The sequence below is a fragment of the Miscanthus floridulus genome, chromosome 8, assembly GCF_019320115.1.
Source record: "Miscanthus floridulus cultivar M001 chromosome 8, ASM1932011v1, whole genome shotgun sequence".
NCBI classification, from domain to species: Eukaryota; Viridiplantae; Streptophyta; class Magnoliopsida; order Poales; family Poaceae; genus Miscanthus; species Miscanthus floridulus.
In genome coordinates, this window is record NC_089587.1 from 189,754,027 (window position 1) to 189,780,329 (window position 26,303).

A 26,303-nucleotide genomic window follows, 5' to 3' on the forward strand; every position below is an offset into this window, starting at 1 on the left:
TTTGGTGTGAAGAAACATGGAGGAGGAGGCCGCTATTTATAGGATGGAGCAGGGCGAGAAGGCTAACCATCCGCCTAGGTTCAAGCACCCGATGTGCCGTGTTATGTCACCTCCCTCTGAAGATCATGCGCACGCTATCTCTGGTCGTGCCCTCGAAGGACACGCCGAATGATGGTACGCTTAGTCGATGGGCTAAGAACCGTCGCAGGTAAGGAGGGATATAGAGCTAAAAACACTCCTATGGCCCATTCAGGACCAGGAGTTCGAAGACTAGCCCGCCGACAGGTTCATAGTTGGTCCAGGGCACCCTAGAGCAAGGGGTGGAAAGGGATGGGTCCATTAGCGGCCAGTAATAGAGCGCACGAGTGCCGTAGGCATCCTGTCCCATGTTTGAGTCTTAGTCGGTTCCCAGGCCATGGTTTATCCTCAAGGAAAGACAACGAGCCCTTGGGACCAGCCGAACGGACCAAAAAACTATATGGATTGGCCACCAAGAGTCTAGAGTCGATCACCAGCTAACCCATGCTGGACCCCCACAAACAGGAAGCCAAGGCCCCATTCGGACTAGCCCATTAACAACTCACCGAGCACCATGTTTCGTCCATCGAGGAAAACATGGCATGGCTCAGCCCCTCCGTTCTATCAAAAACAATGCTTGAGGGATGATGATCACAAAGACAAGCCGACCCTCCACTAGACCCCTGCTATGCGTGGGGCCTCAAGGGAAGTTGGACTTGCAAGGAGACCAAACGTGTGGTCGCAGTACGACGGTGGACCGATCGGATCTTAGGGGACCGGAACCAAGAAAAATCTTTCCGACCTCTCGAATCCTATGGTTACATGCCCCCAAGAAGACCAGTCATGATGAAAGGGAATCATCGTCCTACCAGGACTCACCATGGGCTACAAAAAGAAGGGGAAGGCCATCAGAGTCCTCCCATCCAAAAAAGCCTCCAAAGGAGTATTCTACTCCTCCACAGGCTCGGGGGCTACTGCTGGGTATTGATATGAGGGATACCCAAAGTGAGGAAGTTAGCACCCACGCTAACCTCCCTAGATGGCTCAAGATGTATTAAAAGGTCTCACCTAACCCCAAGGTCGTAGGCTTTGTCTCGCCCGACCTCGAGGCCATGGGCTCCGTCTCGCCCGACCCCTTGGGTGCGGGCTCCGTCTCGCCCAACCATAAGGATGTGGGTTCTGTCTCGCCCATGGCAGCGGGCTCTTTCTCGCCTAATCTCAAGGTTGTGGGATCCATCTCGCACAACCCCTTAGGTGCGGGCTTTGTCTCACCCGACCCCAAGGACGCGCATTCCATCTTGCCCAAGGCCACAAGCTCCATCTCTCCTGACCTCGAGGTCACAGGATCCATCTTGCCCAACCTCAAGGCCATGGGCTCTGTCTCACCTAACCCCTTGGGTGTGGGCTCCATCTTGCTAGACCCTAAGGACATGGTTTCTATCTTGCCCAAGGCCACGGGCTCTGTCTCGCCCGACCTCGAGGCCACGTGCTCCGTCTTGCCTGACCTCGAGGCCATGGGCTCTATCTTGCCTAACCCTTTGGGTGTGGGCTCCATCTCACTCGACCTCAAGGACGTGGTTTCCATCTCACCCAAGGTCATGGTCTCCGTCTCGCATGACCTTGAGGATACGGGTTCTGTCTCATCCGACGAGGACCCATACCACCGCCAACCACTCCAAGTCCAAGCATATGGGCTTGGGTCAAAACTCTGATGCCAGGGAAGATGCTGGCACACCTCGATGTACCCCATGGCTATGACAGGCCATACCTGGGGATTCACATCAAGAATAGTGTCGGGCGTGCTGGTGCTGTTTTGCCTAATCCTCGTACGGACATTAACAGGCGCGTCAGTTCACCACGACGTCCATCGAGACGGAGTGGAACACCATGACCGGTGGATGATGCCTGCGCATGGTGCCAGTGACAAACAGGGCCATGACATGGAGCTATCCCTATTAACATCTATAGGATCTGTAGGACCCGCATGAAGGAGAAGAAGGACCCAGCTACCCTGGAAGCCTTTTTCTCTCTCTTGTTCTTCTCCTTTTCCTCCTTTGTAACCCACGCTTTCCCTTTGCCTATAAAAGGGGAAGCAGGGCGCCCCATGGAGGGGAGTTGGACAGGGGATCTAGAACACAAGAGCACGACACGAACACACAGCTAAGCGGCAAGTGAGCTCTCAGCACCCGTTCACTCCTTCCACTAGAGACTTGGGATTCTCTCACTCTCTCGCCTGTTTGTAACCCCTACTGCAAACCAAGTGCCGGTAACACGAGCAGCAGCAAACGAGACGTAGGGACATTCCGCTCGAACTAGTTAAACCCTTGTGTCCTCTGAGCACACCGTCCGAGTTAGATGCACAAATACAAATTTACTCATCGGTGGTCCAAAAACACTGACAAGTATCAAGAGACAATGCTTTATTATATAACGAAATATACTTATATTTAATACTTACATTAGAGTATCACAGAATGGTAACTAATCTTTAGGCTCCATCCTTCACAGGGATGACTGACTGGGGGTATCATATGCCTAGCACTTCTATCAGTCTTCTGGAAACTTGTCCATAACTCCATCAATCTTTGGAGCAACTTTTCTAAAGTCTGGGTGTGTGTGGAGAAAATAGCAAGGGTGAGCACATGTCGTACTCAGAAAATATAACATGGGGTTCATCAGGCTGAAAAGGTTGACATTGATTTACTGCAATAAGCTTTTAGTGAGTCATAATTTTAAGCAATTAAGTAGCATCAAATTTATCATAAGCCCACATAAACACATGATCAGGTAAACATCAATAATGAACATCATAAACAACTAACCATTAATGATCATCTGTTCCATAAGAGTTCCAAGGCCGCTCGTGACCGTGAGCATGACTATTATAACAGTTTTACACTCTGCAAAATGTTGTACACTTTCACCATGAGCCATGATTTACCCTTTCGCCCGAGGCGGCCAACCTCTTGATCCACTACCAAGAAAGGTCGGCAGAGTTCACTATAAAGTCTTTCAAAGGTTCGTCTAACAAGTTAGGGCCGCTAGGTTTCTGTGCCCTACGAATGTAGAGCCCCCATTACGAATGTAGAGCCCCCCTTTCGAAAGGCACACTCACGCAGAAGTACTCTTAGGAACAGAGGCCGCACTACACCCAACCCGGACCACACCCCTCTTGCACCATAAAGGTAACCACTAACAAGCTAGAAAAAGTCCTCATACTTGACTAAAGCCAGAGCCATATAGCACTCATGGTTGTACTGTAAGTCCCGATGACCACTTACAGATAAGTCCTTAGGAAGAGGAATCTAGAGCATCACAAAAACCATGCTCTAGCCCCCTTATTCCTTGTTGGTAAAAAGCACCTTTTAGTGTTTATTGCAAATTCCATTAGTCAAGTTACAAGATCATGATCTTTAATTGAGCATTAGCATCATACTATCCAATGCATAATCCCATAGGTGACAAGGTACAAGTACAAAAGACTAGGATATCCTTAATGGTAACAAGGTAGACACATGCATATGAATTAAATGATATTAAGGTGAATGGGTAACAAGGATGATCCCATGCTATACTTGTCTTTTAATTTCTTTACAACTAATGGTCAACTCATAGAACCTTCAATCTTCTGTCCTTTCGGTCTCTGGCGCTTACGGACAACTCTTCTACTTGCAGATCATAGCACACCAACAAACATACAAGCAAACAAATAGAGACAACTAAGAGCAATACACTACACAAGACAAAACAACGTACTAAAAGAATGCTAGTTGCTATGGTCGCGAGATTACAAGAAACACCAATAACGAAACTATCGTTAAAAAAATATGACTACTAGGAGTTTTATATTATAAAAGAAAAGAGAGTACAAGCTTGATTTATTTTAGTTAAATAAAATCATGAGAAAAGTAATTATTTTAGATTAGACAAATCATACTTTACATATTATATCTAATAAATATTATCACATATGAAACGTGTTTGAACTAAGCAACTTATAATTTAGAAACATATTTTTGTTAGCAATTAATCATGAAAGATCGATATTGTCCTATGTTCTTTTTACATTAAAAAACTATTTTGCATTAACATTAAACAATTCAATATTTAAATTATTTACAAAAGTTATAAACTCATGACATGATGAACGTCGATTCTAACACGTAGGTCGTGTCCGCACAAAGCTAACCCAAAAGAAAAGAATTAAAACGGATAATACACTATGAAACGGTGGTATAAGATTTAACTACTTAAACCGTAGACTTGATATGATATATACTTATACTGATATGGTGACTTCATAAGTTGATAGCTCGTGAGGAAGTAAAGCTAACATATGCATGTCAGATTGTAAGCTCCAAAAGACACCAAGAACAATGAATGGATTACAAAGAACGAGGGACCTAAAATGCAAAGTGATAGAAACTCACATGCATCAGTGATTTTGGTTGGAGTTCTGTGCTGATCAGACGTGGCACCTGTGGATTTGATCGATCTTACAAGCATCAAGAAGAAAAGAACGCAGAGTCTTTGCTGGCTGAACTTCATGGCCGATCGACACTGCTGCTGGAGCAGGGGGTTGGACGGCAGCTATGCTGCTGGGGCTCATAGGGCGGTGGAGCAGGAAGGTTGCCGGCCCCATGGATAGAACAGATATCCACTGGCAATACGCCTGCAGAGAAACAAACAGAAGTTTCATGCCAAAATTTGGGTTCATGCGATGTATGACAGGGAATAAGATAGAGAGGGTTCCTGTGGATGCGCTCACCCACGTCGAAGGACAAAGGCAAGGTCGCGTAGCCTGGCTGAAATCCTCTCTGACGATGGACGTCGCCAGTGCCAGCATGTACGGGCGGGGCGCCACCGGGTGATTGCCCGTCAACGAGTAGCAACAGCCACGCGTGGAGGTCAATGAGGCCAGTCAGGCGACGGCGACCGGGCCTTGGAGAGCGGGAGCGGGGCATGCGCATGGTTCGAAGGAGGAAGCTTCATCAGCAATGGAGGTGGTGGCCGCAAAGTTCACCGGAAAACAAGAATAGAGGACGATGAAACAAACCTCGTGATGACAGTGGCACATTTGAGATGTTGGGGACGATGTAGCAGAGAAAGAGGGAAAAATCTAATATACTATCTTAGCGATTCTCAAACTAGGGGCTCCCTTTACGGGAGTTTTGGTGTACTTTGGCTAAAAGGCTGGTATATATATATATATATATATATATATATATATATATATATATATATATATATATATATATAGAGAGAGAGGAGAACTCCCCACGTCTACATCAACTAGCAATATGGTACTAATTAATGTTGCACCTTCCACCTTCACTAATTGACCTAAAGAAATATTAAAGCCTATTAGTAAATAAAGATATGGGCCATTAGGATTTATTCGGATTGTTGCACACGGGTTTTGGTGGAAAAATGAGGTATTTTATTATTTTCGAAATTAATAAATTTCGTGAATAAAATAATTCCAGAAAAGTCTAGAATTGATATTTAAGTCGCGAAAAATACTCAGAAAGCTCCAAAAATTTAAGGAAAACTATCAGAGACATTTCAGAACATGAGAAACCCAAATAAAGTATTTTGAGCTCATAAAAAGATATTTTGTAGCATCTATAAATTATATTATGCTAGTAGAAAAGTGGGAACAAGTTTCGGAAAAAGCTAGAAAATTTCCCAAGAGGTCCGTAGATATAGGTTGACGAATTGTGAGCTAGGAAGAGTGATTTGGATTACTTGAAAAGGATTTTGGGATAAACCATAGGAAAAGATTAAGTTGGAAAACAAGGAATTTGATCATAGAAAAAAATTAAGACATGGTAGATAAGGAAGATCGACTTACTAAACGCATTTTTAAAAATTTTACTCACCCACAACACAAAGTCATGCGTCAAGCAGAAGCCCGCTAAATTAATTTAGAAAAAAATGGAATACCATTTTTTAATCTAAGTTTGCATAAACTTAAACTAATAATCTTGGGAAATTTTATATCAACATTGAAATCATTTACTTTATTTAGTGTTTTCTATGCGCAACCCAAAATTAGAAATTTTGGGGTGTGACACATAGCTAGAGCAAGAGGTAGAGATAATGATAGGAATTAAAGATAATAACACTCTGGGGATATATCACTAAGATAATGTAAATTAGTTAACTCAGGAGAACAAATGGTGAGGTAGATTCCTATGATATTTTTTTACAGGATCAAAGTATATATATACCCGACTATAGCTATGACTAACTCTACTCTTATGCACTTTGGGACGCCGCTAGACGGTAGAGCACCGCAAAAGGATAACTCTACAGACACGACTATGGTCCTACAATTTAAGAACCTGCTCACATGGGGTGGACTACAAAGGATAGATGGGGCTATCACCTCCTGCTGCTACCACACGGCCTGGGAACAGAGTGTACTCATAGGCAGAGCATCATATAAGCATCATGCTTATACGAGTCTCGGCTACTTAGCCCAATCGATAAACTAGCAGGCTAAGCGCTCTATGAACCCGCACATAAAAGTAAAGATAACCTCAACTAAGCAAGATACATATTAAAAGTAAGCATAGCCATGTAGATAGGAATATGATGAATTAATAATAAGTCTTACAAGATGTAGAAGTGAAGATACAAGGCTTTGCCGAGCCTCCAAGACTAGATTCGAAACTTGAGCATGAGCCCAACTCGACCCTTACTCCTGAGCTACTAATCTACTACATTGGAGAGTTCTAGACCTATTCCTCCTAGTGTGTGTTGATCTGAATGAGAGATATGAATTAGGGTTTCCAAGATGGTTCTAGGGAGGGGATAAGGGCTGCTATATATAGGGGGTAGCATCAACTCTGGACCCTCGGATCAAATCGACTTAAAAGAATGGTATAGATGCAATCCCTAAGGCGGTGGAGAACTGATGTAGCGAGATAGAGGATGACAGGTGGGCCCATAGGCTGTCCGACCTACAGGTGGGGCTGGCCCTACATCGGTGGTTTGCCTTCTGGTGCTTTCTAGAGTCTTCTAGAGTTGTTTTCATCGTGGATAATTACGATTAATTCTGATGTTTAGGTCCACCTTGATGGTTTTTTTGGATAAACCCTGCTGAAAACACAGATTCACCAAAACTTATAGAATTTATTAGTTTAAACCCCTAGACCTATGTTTGGTGATGGAATTAAGTATATATGCAGGTTATATTGATGGTTTATGAATGATGTTAACGACCGTCAACAACCACGGCCCGCCTCGACCCCTTGCCCTATGAGCCATACGAGGCCCGTCATGACTTCTCCCACCTCTCAACCTCGCACCACGCCGTGCCCTCGACCACCTCTGACCTTAGCCACTAAGGAAGGGACGAGAGGTGGGTGGACGCATTAAATGCACCTACCCGAACAAGACTCACACACACAATCCACCAGATATGGGGAGGATGACTACCCTATCAGATCAGCAGGCCATAGGGCAAGGCGCCATGCCTTGGGCAACACCTCGCTGATAGACATGACAACACTAGGACATAGCAACGTCACCGCATGTGGCATAGCACCGTCCGAACCCCGTCTAACCCGATGGATGGGCGTACGATCGTACCCACTGTAGAATGGGGCACACGACTAGGAGGCTGGTTCCCCATGAACTGAACGAATCCAACGCCCACGACCTGACCACAAGAAGTTGAGGCGATGGAGCCAAGACCAAGGGAGTAGGTAGACCACGATGGACAAGTACTCTCCCCGTACACTAACATCACGATTTCTCACCAAAGAAACGGACGCCAGGACAAAGGCCACGACAGCCACGACGAGCCCATGCCATACGGTGGAGTTGGTGAACAACCACCATTCCCGCAGTGCTGTCAAGGTCGGCACAATACTACCACCGTATGCCATGAGTCCATGACTTGGCGTAGGGAGCACGCCCTCGACAACCATGCCTAGACGTGCTAACAAGACCAGAAGGATTGCTGACCAAGTAGCGTCTTCCTCCCTAGGCTCTTGACCACTCAGGTCGGGAGAACCCTACACTCCTGCATGTAACTTGGCCCCCGTGGCTATATAAGGGGAGCCATGCCTTCTTTCTTCCTAGAGGATCAATTTCCCGTGCCTCTAGCTTTCTATCTATAGAACCCAAGCTTTGCATGCCCCCTATTGTAAGCCGTTTGCAGCACTTGAACTTGAGGAACATGTACTCACCGTCTTCGGCACTGGACATAGGGCTTTGTTCCAAACCAGTATAATTTACTTGTGTCTCGAGTGCTAGCCATCGATTCCCTTGAGCAGCACGGTGCTAAATTTACTCGTCGGTTCTCAAAACACCGACAGTTGGCGTACCAGGTATGGGAAAGTCTTGCACTCATGTTTGTGATCAGGGTGTTGATGGCACCCTTCACCTATGTCAGACATGCTCTCGGTGCGGCCCCCGACGACTGCATCCATTTTGGGAGCCTTGAGTTCATCAACAACAATGGGCCAATGCCCGTCTCTAGTTTCTATTCTGGCTAGGTTCTCCGCCTTGGTGGCCTAGAGTTTGTGGTTGACCACCTGGGTCAACCATACCTCAGCATAGGCATCATGCCTCCGCAACGGACGTCGATGTTGGCTTTTGATTTTTATCCCGACCAGGTTCCCTGCCTCAATGACCTAGACCTCGTAGCTGACCACCTAGGTCAACTATGCCTCTGCGAGGGTACCATGCCTCCATCATAGATGCCATCCCAAGATGTTGCAATTACAATCTCTGATCTAGATGCATTGGTGCACTGGATGAGGGCACTGCTCAGGCCTAATCCAGCCTGAAAGAAGTCGGTGCGCATTTCACGTGCTCGCCAACACCTATCCTCAGTCCTTTGGAGGCAAATCCATGCCCCTAGGAACTAAATCCTTAGGACCTCAATATCCTATTGCCACATGGCCTGAGGTATGTTGTGGAGCTCTTTGAGCGGGAGCTGGCACTATGCATGAGCCCCTTGCTAGCTACCGCCACCTTTGAGATTGTGGGAATGGTTGATTGCTAGCCCGAATCCCTCTATAACCGATACCCCAGAACGGCCAATGGTGCCCCATTCCATGGAGTCATGCTAGGGGTTTGGACCATACTCCTTGGGCAGGTCGACTTACCCACAACAGTCGGTGGTCACGACAACTCCAACACGGGGATGCTCACCTTCAAAATGGTGGACTGCCAAGCATGTAACATGCGATACCGGGGCGGCTCGACTACACCAAGCTTATTGCCAACCCTAGTTACAAATACCTCAAGCTCAAGATCCCAGGGCCACAAGGGATCGTCACCATGGGCGGAGACATCCACTGAGCACACCCCTGTGAATGAGAGAGCTACGACATCACGATGGACGCATGCCAATCCTCCCAACTCAGAAGTGCTCAGGTGACCGCAGCCAATGTCACACTTGACCCGAGCGTGAAGAAGCAGTCCTTGGAGACTTCTAGGTCCATCGCAGACACCAAGGTAATGCAGGTCAACCTGAAGAGCACCAGCAAGGCAGCTCGGGTGGAGGGCAGTCTCCCTGAGCAGTAGGTGCACACACGTGTACCCTCACCAACTCCTCACCCAAGAACAAGGACCTGGTGGCTAGCGATCTCCCTGGACAAGTGGTGGTCGACTAGGCGGCCGCGACCATCAACCCAAAGCTGGACCACACATGACGTCGACCACTCAACATGAAGAGGACCGCACAAGGATGTGAAGAGGTCATGACATCTGCACCGACTCTTAGAACGTCAAAACAACTACGTCATTTGTTCACCCCAGCTTATTTAAGTTGACACGTGTTAGCTTGATAAATCTTTGAACAAACTCTAGAGTCTTCAGTTAGAATGCTAGAAAAGACTTTAAAATTATATTTACTTCCGCTCGACGTTGTTACCCGAGTGACCGAATTTTTTACTATTTGGCCCTTTTTTCGAAAGTTTCTCACAAATAGACTCCTGGTGGAAAGAATTCCGAAAATGGACCCTTGGCTCGGCGCCAGAGTGAGTGGCGCCAAGCTCGGTGCCACGGTCATTGGTGTCGAGCTCCTGGGCACAGGGAAATGGCCTGCCAGGGGCTTGGCGCCAAAGTGACTGGCGCTGAGCTCGGCGCCGTAGATCTTGGCGCCGAGCTCGGCGCCATAGTGAATGGCGCCAAGCCACCTGCATTTAACCCAGCCCACCCTTCCTCACGAATCGACATATTGAACCTTGAAAACCTTGATTTGATCTGTAGATCTTCGAGAGCAAGGTATACTCGCTCACCTCCTTGTTTTTTTCGCATCGATTTGGTACATATTAGTCGGATTTTTGAACCTAAGAATCGTCATCACTTAGGGTTTCATTGTATCCCTCAATATATGTATTATACAACCGTAGGTTGATTCCAAGGCATGGAAAAAGCTAGCAAACCAAGCCGCATGTAGTTATGTTATGGGTTCATTGTTGTGGATGAAATGAGAAACCCTAGGTTTAGGGTATAATGTTAACTGCTTTTGGTTCTTAGAACAAAATTGGTTGTATTGTAGTTATGGTTCTCATTGATATTTTTTTGGTGATGTTTTTATTTATGTTTGTTAAATTACATCCGTTTTGTTAGATGCAAGAAATGTTTCGGGAGGAGTTTTGGCGAAAACAGGGTCGTCCTCGAGAATTATACCCCGACGCATCTAGCAAAGATGCCCCCGTTCCTCCTGACCTTCCTATCTCTAACTGTGACTGTGGTTTCCCGGCCCATGTTTTTCAATCGAAACATCCAGACATAGCCGCGCATTGCTTCTACACATGTAGTCGGTTTAATGTAAGAAATTGTTTGTACTATCCTTTTTCTTTATTTGTTTAAGTATGGTACTAATATTTTGTTGGAATCTCGTTGTGTAGGACCATGAGAGGTGCTTTTTCTTTCAGTGGATCGATGGTGCAGACAAGTTTGATCCTAGGTACCTCTTTTTCGACGATTGGTTTAGAGGGAGACATCCACGTGAGCACTTCAAGCGGTGGGTTCCACCCCCCTAACCCTCCGGCAATGATGGCTAAGGAGAAGCACCTAGCCACAGTTAGACGACTCAAGGAACCTCCTCTATGCGATTGCAGAGATCGAGCTATGATAAACCCTGAGAATGCATTGGAGTTTGTGTGTCCAAACAAGCATGAAGTAAGTGCAAAGTGTATGTGTTAAAATCTTGAGCTATATGTGTTCATGTACTAATGTCTCATTATTTAGGTGTATTCAATGGCGAAGTGTTGTTTCAAGGAGTGGTTGTATGGTCCTAAGAACCAATGGCCGGAAGAACCGCGGAGGGTTAAGGAAAAGAAGAAAGAACGGGTAATCTACAAAGCACCTCTTGTCATGTGCAAATATGGTGTAAAATCCAACTATGGCCTAGTCCCTTCGGAGCTTGGAATAGGTCATTATTGTGGCCATATGATTGAGTATGATGAGGTTCGTTATTTTTCTGGTAAACATGAAATCGTATTCTGTTTGTTTTGCTAAGACATATATGATATAATATTTCTTTTGAATAGAGCACTAGGAAATGCAGTTGGGAATGTTATGATGGTCAAGCTAAGTTCTTGGATGAACTGAAGAAGAGGCAAGTAATTGCACGGAAGAGGGGATATGGACCTGACTACGTCAACCTATTCGTTAAACATCACAAAGAAAAGATGTGTGAGTTTGCTAGACAGCGTGGTATTTATGACCCGATCGATGTTGGGCTTAACAAATGGGGATTGGAGAGGCAGACGACGTTAGTGGAGGAGAGGGCAAGGAATGAGGCAAGGGAGGAGACAAGAGTACATATGCAGGTCTTGAATGAGCATGTTGCTACATTATGTGCCAGTGAGTGCTTGAAAACCTTTTTTTCATTGCCTGGTTTTAAATGTAATATTATCGCGTTGCTAACTGATTGCATTTTATACATGAAGAGATTGGTTGCAGCAGGGAACATGCTGCAGAGGTGGCTCATGCAAGGTATGAGGAGAAGAAGTTAGATGGCCATAGATCACGAGCTGGTCGCACCGTTCAATCACCGATTGTGTTGTGTGATGACGGAGACAAGGATGAGGACGACACTAGCAGACTGAGTGAGCTCATTGCTCTAGCAGAGGCCGGCATACAGGCGCAGGAGGCTGAGGACGACACTGGCAGACTGAGCGAGCTCATCTCTCTAGCAAAGGCAGGCATTCAGGCGCAGGAGGCTAACGACGACACTGGCAGACTAAGTGAGCTCATCGCTCTAGCAGAGGCAGGCTTACAGGCAGAGGAGGATAATGACGCGTTCTTCACTCAGGCCACAGCAGCCGCAGATGAAGTGGAGACCGCTTACTACAAACGACAGGTAGGTCAGAGCAACGCAGTTGAGCCTAGTCACAGCAACAGAGTTGTAGTAGAGGACTAGTACTCGGATGATGAGTTGCTTACTCAGTACGTTTCAGACTGAGGATTTGGAAGTGCGTTTGCCCCTATGTCTACTGTCGGCACTTAGTTGTAGTATTAATATGTTGTGTAATGTGGCATAGTATCGAACTTTTCATTATGTAGTTGTTTTCATTATCAATGGTCTTAATATTCCGCTTAATGATACAGGCGTATTTCCATTTGAACATGTGCTGCAAAAAACAGTTAACGACATACGGCATTATAGAAATCAACATACGAAACACATTAAATGGCATGTGACTACATGTAACGAACCTGGGTACAGAGTTTTCTTTGACTAAACCTAACATGCCTTAGTTAATAAAACCATGCCTTCAGTAATTAAACCTAACATGCCTTAGGTAAATAAACCTGGGTACATGTGAAAAAGATAAAGTCATCCTAGTAGTGTGGCCACATAGCAAATTGTGTTGCACCTTCTCCATAGTAGCCTCTCGTTGTTGTTAGTGGTGGTGGCGGGGGTGACGGGGGAGGCCCCTTTTTTCTTGTGGTTAGGGCAGGTGCAATATGGATCATTACAGAGTGCCTCCTGTGAATTGGCACCATTGTTGTTGTCGTCCTGTTCGTTGTCCTTGTAACCGCTGCTAACTTCCCTTTCTAGATCGAAGATATGGTCTTGTAGATAGTAGATGTACTCCACATGCGGACAAATAGGTCGAGGATCGACCCACCTACTGAACCCATAGTTTTCTTCGGCCAAGGAAGACTACAAAAAGTATGTCGTGTAAGTGATATACAAGACAAACATATTGAAGAAACAAATAGTAATAGCAATTACCCATGCTCGTAGGCATTTGAAGAAACGACGACCTCCATCTATTCCCTCGGTGAACATCTGCACTAGGCAGTCCTCACCATGCATGCATTTTGGCCACTCTTCTTTCCTTTCATCGTATCCTCTCAGTGGTGCCTCTTTGGTAAAATCACTTTTGCTCTCAATTAGGAACCTCTCATAAAGAGCTTCCTCAAAGAAATTAGGACCAAGAGGACCCTCCCACCCCCAGGTAGTTTTCTTCCCCTTTCCTCTCCCTCTGAACGACCCTCCAGACATTGGTACTACAACAAAAGCAAATGCTGAGGAGTGTTCTTCTTCCTTGTTGTTTGTGTGAATGAGAGGGAGTGAGTGGTTATTTATAGGTTGAGAGGAGGAATGGAGGCCTGTCAATGTGCCATGTCAGCGATCCGTGTGCCTCTTCACCTCAGCCCTTGGATCAAACAGTCATAAGATGGATGGTGGAGATAGAGTTGAGTTGTGCTTCCTTGCATGTTGTCCGTGTATCTGAAAAGTCTATATTAGTGATGTGATAATTCGATGCTGTCCGTGTATATGAAAAGTCTATGTTTATTGTATGAAAAGCATAGATTCATTCACTGTTGCTTGATAATCCTAGATTCTTCTACACAGCGTATGTACAAATATTCCTGGATTATACACGTAATAAATTTATAGTTAATCTGTGTACTACATTTGTGCCTTTGTACAAGTGTAGCATGATTAAAGGTTCACGCAAAAAATTCACAAGATATGGTCTTGTATTAGGAGCATCCACAGTTACATATATTCTAAACATTTAATCATCCAACAAGCATAATGCAACCACAACGAATATCACAACCAACATAATATGTCATGCAAAGTCCAAATAGTCCACAATGTCCATACAGTCCCGAATAGTTATAGAAAAGTAAATACAAAATTCACAATAGTTCATAGTAACACCTACCACATCCCTCACTGTCTCCTACTCTTGCCCCTACCCTTGTGACCCAAAGCGCTGGTGCCTAGAGTGTAAGGGTCACGCGGACGGCGTCGCCTAGTGCCTAGAGGCGGTGTAGGATGAGTCGATGGAGCGTCATGGAGCTGAGAGGGCCCAAGCTCATCGTGCCTCTTGTCCATGTCATCATCGTCGTCGGCCTCCTCGTCCTCATCCCCGTCCCCTGTAACTGCTTGACTAGAGGAACCCAAGCCTCCTCTTCCTGTGGAAGGATCGTGCACGTCATGCGTCATGTTTGTCCAGCAACCACAATGACCAGCCGCACGACGTAGATGACGTGATAGCCTCTGTTGTACAAAACTATGTTAACTGAAAGAATATAACGTGTTAATGATTTGTTTGAAAGAATATTTTTAATCTTACATCTAGGAAGCCAAGTATGTAGTCATCATTGACTCTCGGCCAAACACGCTCGATCTCTTCAACTGAGCTTCTCAGTGTATTGCCCTGCAACAAAGTTTTCAATAATAAGACTTCTGAACAGATAGCATTTAGTTTTGTTTTCTTTTGTACAAGAATGTAACTTATTATAAGGGTTATACGGCTTGAAGGTTGCAATAACTACAATAGATAACCTCTAATGTCGGTCCAAGAACGCCTAATGTATTGTTATGTAAATCAACGTAACAAAATAAGGCGATTGGCTTACCACTCTGTCCAAGATCGGTCCTGCCTCCACCTGCCTTCTACACGAGTGGACCGGTCATACATCGTGTCTTCATCATCGGAGGACTTGATGTCGGCGTAGTTAGTTTCGGTCCACTGTAGCCTGAGCCTGCACCGTGTCGAACGCTGGTACCAAGCTTGGTACTGCCTGAACTCACGGTTCGTGTGCGTCTTGTTGTTGTCGTCCAGGTTGTTATGCATCTCCTCCCATTCCTTAATGTAGGACTGGTGGTGCCTCTTTCAGTCAAAAATCTTCTTGTTCCTCTGACGATCCAACCTACAAGTATGTCATCGTTACATTAATCCACGTACGTGGCACCATATTATAAGAAATGGACCATCATCATGAGACATTTGAAATATCAAAACACTTACTTGTGTAAGTCAACGCTAGTCGAGAACAGAGGCATAGGCCAAAGCTGTCTCACTCTAAATTGGCGTGCAACCCTATCTGGCAGGTGGTACTCGACAGCATAGAAGCAGATTAGAGGGCACCTCATCCTATAGAAGTAGTCGTCGGCCCCATAGACGTTGCTTAGCTGAAAAGGAAGTGCGTCCTCTCCACCATACGGCTCCCACTCCACCTGCAACATGTCCAAATAAGATGTTAGATGGTATACTAATCCTTTTAAAAGTAGCATGGAAAATAAAATTTACTTACACTAGACGTCGTCAGCGAATCTAGCTCGTTCGTGTACTCAATGTACGCCCGGTCTATCCTTATGTGCGAAACCCTGACCTAGTCCCAAAGGTACGCCCATGTCGGCTGGTGACTTGGAGGCTGACCTTGGAACCACTCACGATGAGCCAGTACCTCTGGATGACCAACTGGAAAACGAGCCCACATCCAAAGTTGTAACATGTACACGCATCCACCAAGTGATGGGTTCGCCGTAGACCGATGACACCCCTCGCACAGCTGCCGGTATAGAAAACATAAGACTACAGAGCCCCAACTGTACTGACCCGCCTGGTCCCAGTCACTGAGGTAGTGGATCCACATCCAGGACGCATTGTCACCCGTCGCGTCGGGAAAGAGAACGCAAGCAAAAAGGTGTAGGATCCACGCCCGGCATTAGTACCCAACTATCTCCTCATCTACCTCCTCGAGGCACTGTGCGAACTCTGTACGTAGCCATGAGATGGGAACTTTAGAAGTGCGAGCCCCTTGCTCACCAAGCTCACGCCCAAGGAAGGCCTCCACTTGTGCTCTCCAGCCCTCTGACCTGCACTGCCCGGTGACTGGGTTCCCATGAATCCTTAGGCCTAGCATCTTCTGACAGTCTTAAAGCGAGACTGTCATCTCCCCGAAAGGTAGGTGGAAGCTGTGAGTCTCCGACCGCCACCTATATTTAAGACCAAGCAAGATTACTTGTCAAAAAGTCAATCGCATGAACAAATGGCCATGAATGGAGGCAATGATTCACTTTAATACCTGTCTACCAACACAGTTATCGCCGCTAAGTTGAACTTGGGCAACCCACGATGAACCTGAAAGGAGATGACATCCAGGCCAGCTCTTTGCAGGAAAGGAGTGTACCTATCGTCGTACCGAATGTCCAAGAACCCACTATGGGTCCTAGAATGAAGGTGCGGAAGGTCCTACATCGAATATAGCATAGTCACATGTTACTTCATGAACACATGTATGAATAAAACTTATAGATTATTACCTGCCCCAGCGCAACGAGACGTCCATAGTGGGTCTCCTCATATGTCGGGTCGAGCAGGTGGAATTGCTCCATCCTACAAAAAAGTGAATGAATTAGAATTGCAATGTACAATGAAACATGAGCTTATAAATGTATAAGTAATTGACACAAATACAAGCATAAATTGAGACATGCATAATTAAATATATGATAAGACAAATATAAAATAATACTATAAACCAATAGTCCTACCTCACTAATCTGCCAACGGCAACTTCATGAGTTGTGGCCAAGTCTACCGCACTTGCCGCACTCGTACTGCTCGGGATCAGTAACAAATGGAGTTCCTCTCCCACGCCTAGTTCTTCCGGGTATCTGATCCATAACCATCCTATGCCTCGTCCTCTGCCTTGATCCACGCTTGTTCCAATGGTAAGCTGGATCCGCAATGTACTTCGGCCCATCATATGGAGGCCACTCTCTAGGGTCCCGGAGAGGCACGAAGCGTGGGCTCCATGTGTTCACAAGCGTGTTGACACTGAACTCGTGAGGTATCCTCCTTTCGATATTATAGTTGTGATGCCTAGCTGCTGCCACCAAATGCGAACATACAAAGTGGTATTGCCTTGGTTTACCACAAGTGCACTTGAAATCTTGGAGGACAACCACATGTATCCTCGACTCTTGGACCTCGCCGTCGGACATTGTACCGCCCCTATGCTCGACCTGATAAGTCTCTGTGGCATGGTCAAAGCATGCAACCTCATGTGTGCTAGCCCTTTCTCTTGCCTTCTCTAGGTGTGCCTTTGGTTTCGGAGCCCATATCTCTCCATCACTCCTCAACTGCAATGCATGGGCGTGTCTATCGTTGAACCAGGCAACAAGCTTATAGAAGGTGAATTGAACAATTGCATTTATGGGCATACCACGTATCCCCAATAGCAACTTATTGAATGACTCTACCATGTTGCTACACTGAAACTCGTACCTCCAGCCACCGTCGTCATGAGCTCTCGTCCATTTCTCCAAATCCCTCATCAAACCTGTGAGCCATTGTCTACCTTCTACATTTGATGCGGTTCTAACCTGCTCCAACTTTTCCCTAAAGTACTTGTCCTCAAGCTGTCGAGCAGCCTCCTAGAACAGATCAAAGTTTTTCTTGATATCGTCCTTCCATAGTAGATTCTCGGCAAGGTGTCGAGTACACCAATGATGGTGTAAAGGTGCATACCCCTCTAACTGCTCTTTCACGGCATTAAGTATGCCCTGATGCCTATCAGATATGACGCCAACCTCCCTACCAGGGCCAACCACGTGTATCTAGACTAGCCTTAAGAACCATCCCCAACTGTCATTGTTCTCCTTCTCAACCAAAGCAAATGCCAAAGGAACCAACTTGTTGTTCGCGTCACAGGATATGGCTATAAGAAGTGTGCCCTGGTATTTGCCAATCAAGAATGTACCATCAATGGAGAAGATAGGATGACAGTGCCTAAAGGCCTCGACATACTGAGGAAAGCACCAGAAGGCACAGAAAAATATCTGCCTCCCATCCTTCCATGCATTAGGTTTTGGGATGTACTCATAATGCATGCCTAGATTCACCGCTTTGATTGCATTTAAAAGAACTGGCAGCTGCTCATACCCATCCTCCCAGTCCCCATATATCATCGTCCACGCTCGCTGCTTAGCCCTCCATGCTTTACCATAAGTTATCACATATCCTCCATACAACGCCTCAACGGTCCTGATAATTGTTCTCACCTTCATGTTGGGTTCTCCTTGCAAAATTCCCATCAACCGCTTGGCAATGAGGGTAGATATCAACTGCCGATGCCTCAGTGTCAGCTCATGGTCAGCATAATTGTGTGGCCCAATAACTTTTGTGATCTTCCATTTTCTGGTCACCTGTTGCTTCCTTGCACAAACCCTCCACGGGCAGCGTTCCTTGTCACACACAACTATGTAACGGCGCTCCACATATGAATGCAATACCCTGTAAGGCCTCTTTCGTATCACTGCAAAAGCCTGCAATCACCTCTTCAAAGCAGGGAGGTCATTGAACACCCTCCCCTCCTCAATTACCATGTTAGGACCGGCCTCAGGAGCTTCTAGGAGCTCATCATCACGTCCTTCTACAAACACCAGATCGGAATGAGCAAGATCACTGAACTCATGAACTCTAGGATCACGGTGGTCGGGAAAGATACACCTCATCATCTCAATATCACTCTCTGTCAGCTCTCCAACAGGACAATCATCATCAGAATCAAGAGCCCTAGCCATCTCATATGGCTCCGAATCATTCATAATTTCAACATTATTGGAGCCACGAAATCCATCTCCAAAGTGTACTTGCGCAGCAACATGGGGCACATCCATATTCTCAGGAATGTCTCCTGCAATGTTATTACAGAAATGAGGAAAAAATAAAAGAAATAGATGTAAGGAACGGGATAAACTCCCAAAAACCATGCAGTTAAGACACTTACTCGGATGATTCTGTGTCAAAGGGATCTCATAAGGAGGATCTGCCACGAAAATATGAGTATGACAACCATCTCCAAATAACGCATTGGGGGCAGATTGAGCATTAGGAACCATAGGTGCAATCTGCACATGCAGGTAAGGTTCCAGAATGGGAGGGCCGATGTGTGCCAGATGATCCATTGCTGGGGTAAACCCATGAGGGATTGGATCAACTAACACCCGACGCATAACCACGTCCAAACATTGCAGCTGGCTCTTCATAGCCGATCTCACATAGTTGTCCCACTGATCCGCACAACCAATTGAGATCATTCGCCTGAAGATGTTCGGAGGGCAACCTAGGTGCAGTATACCATCAACTGCAATGTCATCATTTCCAAAGCAATGCAGCTCCTCCCGAGCCCTTGCAACCATCTCACTAAATGAAGGCCTATCATTGAATAACACAGGCATGCTTTGCATGTCAAGAAACTCAACATATCCATAGCGATCACTTTCAACCGTGCCTCCATGATATATGGTCAATAGGTTATCCATCTATTTCAAAAACGTAACGAAACACATGTACTTTAGTCCAAATTAGACGATAGATAGTACCTAACAAGTACTTTCTAACTACAAACTAAGTAATCAAGATAATAACTACGTATATATTTATGGTGTACTCACTAAATAGCTAGATCATATGTAGTTAACTATAAATATAACTACATATCTAAGTAGCTATCTAACTATATCTATTTATCAATGTATCTATGTTTCTATCTATCTACATATATATCTCACTAAATCAACTAACTAAGTCATCACAGTATAACTAGTAAATAACAAACACCAACTAAATAGGTATATTGCATATTTATATTTTTTACCTTTCCGGGTCGACGGACGATGGGCGTAGGTCAAGGCGAAGATCCGGGGCCACGGTGGCGCGGCCAACGACAGAGGTGGCGCGCGGCGGTCGCGGACCGGCTCGACGGGCGCGGAAGGCGGGGCAAGGCGAGGGCGGCGGTGGACGTCAGCAAGGCGGGGCGAGGCCGGCAGTGGAGGGGGCAAGGCGGTGCGAGGCCGAGGCCGTCGGTGGAGACCAAGGCGAGGCTAAGGCGAGGACAGCGGTGGAGGGCGTGGCGGCGCGGCGCTGCAGCCAACCACGGGCAACAGCACGAGGGCACGGCGGCGCGGTGCGGGCTCGGGCGAGGGAGCAGCGGCGGCGGCGCGGCGCGGCGAGGGCGCGGGCTCGGCCGCCGGAGCAGCAGAGATGACGCGGTGCGGCGAGGGCACGGGCTCGGTCGCCGGAGCAGCAGCAACGTGGGCGGGCTCGGCCGCGGCGCGGGCGCGGCGGTGGAGCGGCGACGGCGCGGGCAGGGGCGAGATGGAGAAGAAGAAAGGCCGGCGCGGCAGATATTTACGGGGCTCGGCGCCAAAGTGAACGGCGCCGAGCTCGGCACCAAGATCTACGGCGCCGAGCTCGGCGCCAGTCACTCTGGCGCCGAGCCCCTGGCAGGCCATTTCCCCGTGCCCAGGAGCTCGGCGCCAGTGACCATGGCGCCGAGCTCGGCGCCACTCACTCTGGCGCCGAGCCAAGGATCCATTTCCAGAATTCTTTCTGCCAGAGGTCTATTTGTGAGAAACTTAAAAAAAAGGGCCAAATAGTAAAAAATTCGGTCCGAGTGACCTGTGCCGACACGCACGAGCAGTCGACACGTCTCACTTGTGGGGGGCTACATGGGTGCACACGACCTACTGTTGTTCCATTTCTCATTTTCCTTTTGCATCACAACGAACTAGCGACTCGACCTTAGACATCTTGATCGCACCATTGGATCGCAGAAAACTCAGCCCCATGGGCCAGCCCCCAGGTGAAGTCGCGCACCTGCGCACAAGCTGGAAAGGAAACAGGACAATGGCTCAAGCGATTTGAAAGGGAAATAAAGAAAGGAATGCATTCTAAAAACTGGATAGCTTTTCTCTCTTGCCCTCCACATTGAAAGGGATCCGCAACTCAGCCTCCAACCTCTTTGTCGTGTCACCAGGCCACGCAAAGACTTAGGGCGTGTTTGGTTGGCGGCCGCTGTTCGCCACGCCACGGCTCTGGCAGCCACAGGACCATGGCTAGCGTTTGGTTCCGTGCCAACTCCATCACGCCATGGACTGCGGCGGCCACCAGGTGTGCGGCTGGTGTTTGGTTCCCAATTAAATTGTGGCTGCCACAACTGTCTCTAGTACAAAAGCACGCCAAACCTGTGGCGGCCAAATACACCGCCTAACCTTCGGCGTCGCCTTCGTTTGCATGGTGGCGAGCCACAGCCTGAAGAGCTAAGTTCGACGACGCCACACATGGCATGGCAACTTGTAGCCGGCAACTAAACACGCCCTTAGCCCCATGGGCTAGCCCCCAGGAAAAGTCACGCACCCATGCACAAGGACCAAAGCAACAAAACGTGATTCTGACTCAAACGCGAGGAACGAGGATACAACGAACTCAAAACAAACTCAAAATTGCAAATGCTAGTGTGCTAGCATAGTTTGAACCTTACTTTACAAACATCGTTCATTACATCACAACTAGCTAGAGCAGATCAAAACAAAATAGTCTTCTACTCCGGGTGCGCCTGGCTCTGGATGCGGACGCCGGCCGGTGCTACCTGGTTGGCCAGGGCCTACGGGCTTAGTGTGACGGTATCGGTGATCGCATCGATCTCGGCGGCGCTCTGGTTTTGGGGGGGGGGGGGGGGGGGGGGGGGGGGGGGTGGGTATCCCTGCCCTACCACCTCGAAGTCAACAGCATCGAAGTGCGCACCAACCGACGCCAGGGCATCAAGGGCTCCAAAGAAGACCGCCTCGGAAATTTGGGGATTCACTCAGAGATGGGCCTCGTTTAGGCGAGCTACCATCTGAGCGTTCCCCCAGCAGTCACCAAGCACGCGGTCACAGAGCGCCCGTGCGGAGACGGTCAGGGACGATAGCTCAGTGGTGGCCTCCTACGCCCTCTGGGCTCTGGTTCGCCGCATCCCCTCGTCCCGGTCAGAGATTGCCTTCGCACGCAGATTTGAGAAAGCCACCAAAACATAAGTCGACACAATAATTAAGTGGGAGTCGGGCTCAAGCGAGGGGTGACTTACCTGCGCAATCAGCCCGGAGGCCCCGACACTCTTCCTCAAGTTGCTGGTGGCCCTGTTCAGCCTCGTCCTGAGCGGCAGCCGCTGCGATGTGCTCCCCTCCTAGGCAACCATCGCCGCCTTGAGTTCTTCCACCTAGGACATTAGAGCGGCGACCCATGACCGGGCCAGCACCTCCCGCTCCTCGGTCTGCTTCTACGTGCACTCGACCATTTGAGAGGCGCAGATCAAGGCCTCGCGCAGAGTCTCCTCTGCCTTCCGGAAGCTCTCTACCTCTACCCGTAGGCACCGCGCCTCCACCTCCACCTCGCCCAGGCGATTGCGCTCTATGGCACCACCCGCCTACGACTAGAAGGCCAGCCTCTGGTACCTCGACTTGTCCATCGAGGTCTCCATCAGCTGCTGCAGCAAGTGAGACACACTCAGATGGCTCCATTGACATCATCACCAACACGCTGATCCCAAGGATAACAAGGCGAAACTACTTACCCGCCCGATCGCAAGCATGTCACCGGCCATTGAGAGCATGGCGTCCGAGGTAAGCTCTGTGGCCACGACAAGCGTGTCACGGATCTTTGACAGGTTCACCCGAACCTCCTCGTTGCCTCTCGAGGCGTTAGCCCACGCGTCCCGCATAGCCGCATCATCCACGGCGAACAAAGCCCTACGGGGATCCGTGGGGTGCGGCCAGACAAAGTGGTCCTGTCCACCCGACGCAAGCTGCCCCCTGCGGCAGATGAGCGCCAACTCCTCCGGGGCCCCATCCCTGGGCACAAGGACAGCATTGACCTCTGCACTCGCGGCGTCCTCCGCAGCAACGGCAGCCCCAAACGCTCTGGCTTCGGGGGCTCCCATCACGGTCGTAGACGCAGCTGCCGCTTAGCGCGAGCTCGGTCGTCTGCTGCGCGGGAACTCTCAGTGGGGGCTGACAGCAAGTTCGCGAGGGGCAGCATCTGGGCCACCGTCGCTTCGGCTGTGCCCCTGCTCCCGGGCGGCTCCAACTGAATCGGCGCCCTCGCAAGGCCCGCCGAGGCCGGCTGGACGGTAACTCCGGCAACGAAGGCCCTGGATCGTGACACAACAAGGAGATGACTAGCATTGTCAACCCCAACAGCAGGAACGACACATGGAAATGACATACCTATCGAAGCGCCCTAGCGCAACGGAGGCCATGCGCCTTGTCGAGCGTGATAACCATGGTGGGCGTCGCCTCGCTCGACGTTGCGCCCACATACCCCGGTACGGGGAGCCTCCCCTCCGCACTGGCATGCTCCGGGCCGCACCCCTCTGTAGCTACGGAGCCCTCGGCCCTGGACGGTCCCTGGCGCAGAGCCTGGGGTGTAGGCGTAGGTGTCGGGGGTAGTTAATATTCATCACATATCATCAATATAACTTGAATAAATGGTTAAAATAGATCATCAATATAGATTTAGGGATTTAAACTTATAAATTCCATGAGTTTTCGTGAATCTATGTTTCTAGTAGAATTTAATCAGAAAACCGTCGAGGAGGACCTATTCGTCAAAGGAAATTACGGAATTTCGTCGCGTAAACAGCGTGGGAAGACTCTAGAAGACTCCAGTAGGTACTCCACCAAAGCAGAGGCATGTCACTGGCCGGCCCCACATGCAGGCCACCCGGCCCTTGTGGGTCCCACCTGTCAGTGTCCTTGCTATGTCGGTTCTCCACCACCTTAAGGATTACATCTCCGCCGTTTATTTAAGTCGGTTTGATCCGAGGGTTCAGGATTGATGCTCTAACATATATATAACTGCTTGCACCCCCTTCAGGGCATGCCAAGTAAGATCCTAAGAGCTAAAAAGCCAGAAATTCAAATCCATATCTCCATCAGGATTAGGGCTAACAATCAAGAGAAGATTATTTCTCGATAGGATCTAGTCTTGTATTAGAGATAGAGAGATAGAGAGAGATGGAAGAGTTTCGGAGGAGCCCCGGCCTATTGGTGCTCTCTCTATGGCTTGTACTCTGGCGGAATCAAGTTCTTCTTGAGCTTGCTTATGAGATTTCTCTGGTAATCGACTTTAAATTCAAGTAAGAATCTTGTTCATATTGTTCTTTAGGTTTGTGACTCTTTTGAATACTTTAATCCTTGTAGCTCCTAGGTTAAAGTAGTATTCGTAGTGTATGCGTAGTGCTTAGACTCGGTTACTCGTGGATGCACCCTACTTTTTGGATCGGTGGTAGCTCACGAGGGTGACTCTTATAGTCTCGTTGAATCCTTTGTAGTCCACCTCCCGTTAGTAGGCCTAGCAGGACCTTGTTACGATAGGTAACATACTCTGCTTGTGTTTTCTCTAGTATTATTCCCAGAATTTAACAATAGAAGACAAAGCTTACCGAAGTTAGAACTAGAAGATCTTAGCAGACTCCTCTACGCTCCTATTATCTAGCTTTGATTGTGAAGTTGGGTTAAGTTAGATTTGGTTATTCTTACACATGTTTCCTCGAGATCGATATAAAACTAGGTACTCCCAGTGAACTGCTACATCGGTATAATATCCGTGCGCTCGTAGATTATTTTGTGTGCATTAATTTATACCAATAAGCATTTCTGACACCATTGCCGGAGAAACGGTTGCTGAGTTAACTTTAAATCTAGCTTAACCTTGTATCATTATTCTTTTATTTTTCCTTTCTTTTTACCATGGATCTAGAATCCACCCCCATCTACCAATATGGTGTACCCACGAGCGCACTCCTACAGCCACAAGAATCTTTAAAGCCTATCCTAACACCTAGCTATGAGCTACGTCCATGTGTTAATCAACATGGTTCAAGATCAATTCTTTTCAGGCAAAAATAATGAAAACCACTACTCCCACCTAAATGAGTTTGAGCAAACCTATGCATGCCTACGTATTGCAGGCATGTCAGACGAAACCTTACGATGAAAGCTTTTTCATTTCTCTTTGATGGGAAAAGCTAAACGTTGGTATAATCTCACCATATGGAGTAGACAAAGAGATTGAGAAGCCTTATGCTCTAGCTTTTGCTTGTAATTCTTTCCCATCTCCAAGGTAGTCAACCTTTATCTAGAGATTCTATCTTTTAAACAAAAAAAAGAATCCCTAAGCATGGCATGGGAACGCCTTAATACCCTTATTAATATTGGCCCTGACCTAGCCATTTAAGACCCCATTCTTCTTCAACACTTTTATATGGGTCTTGATTGGAAAACCTCTAAGCGTCTTAATACGGCTCTAGGCGGTTTGTTCTTGCATGTCTCCGCCAATTCAGGAAGAAGCATTCTTACAAAAATAGTAGAAAACACCCCTGAAGAAGTAGAGAAGCCACTAGAGGAGGAACCTTAGATAGCTGAACCAGAATCTTTAGCTAACCCATCACAAGCTTTAGTTGTCCCAGATTTTGAACCACCAAAAAAGGAGAAAACTCCGATTTCAGATTTCATGTTTGAATTCGAGGTTAAACTTTTTGATGAATATGGAGATACCTTGAATTACCATGTTATGAGGAGACCCCAGAAGTCTAGGAAGTCATCTTATGAAGAACCTTTAGACCCTTCTGAGGAAGCTTTCCTTAAAAAGACTATGAAAGGGCTAGTGTCCATTATAAGCAATGAATGGTTAGAAGAATAAGAGCTTTCCTGTGATGTGATTCATTTAGATTCACCTTCTACATCCATTCGTTGCCAAATCAACTAAGCTCCTTTCGATGCTCTTTATAATCTAGTTGTGGGTGTTAATATCATGTCCGCATCTTTTGTTCATGATTTGTTGAAACACATGCCTTTAACCCCAATAACAAAGTTATTGAAAAGTCTTTCAGGACACATTCTCCCAAGTTTGGAGATATTGTATGTCCTTCCTATCTAGGTATAAGGAACTAAGGTTCATCTGAGCTTCTATATATTTGATATTATGGAGTTTGACCTGTTGATAGGACAACCAATTGAAAGACTCATCCAAGAAGGACAAACAGGGAAGTTGAAAATAAGACTCGGGAAAAACTTTAAGCTTTCTATACCCATCACTCACTCTCTAAATGCTGAGACTGAGCCAATTCCTAAGGAAGACCCAATAGAAGAGGTTAAGGTTGCATCTCTTGATGATTTGATCGAACCCAACTTTGAAGATGATGCATAGTTCTTCATCGAGGAGGAAGGC

General features: G+C 47.2%; 1 protein-coding gene across 1 annotated transcript; it reads left to right on the forward strand.

Moving 5' to 3' along the window:
* The first annotated feature begins 1,130 nt into the window (after positions 1-1,130).
* On the forward strand, positions 1,131-1,730 carry LOC136470373 (uncharacterized). Its single transcript, XM_066468241.1, has one exon. It carries the CDS (start codon positions 1,131-1,133, stop codon positions 1,728-1,730), a length of 600 nt encoding a protein of 199 aa, XP_066324338.1.
* Positions 1,731-26,303: the final 24,573 nt, after the last annotated feature.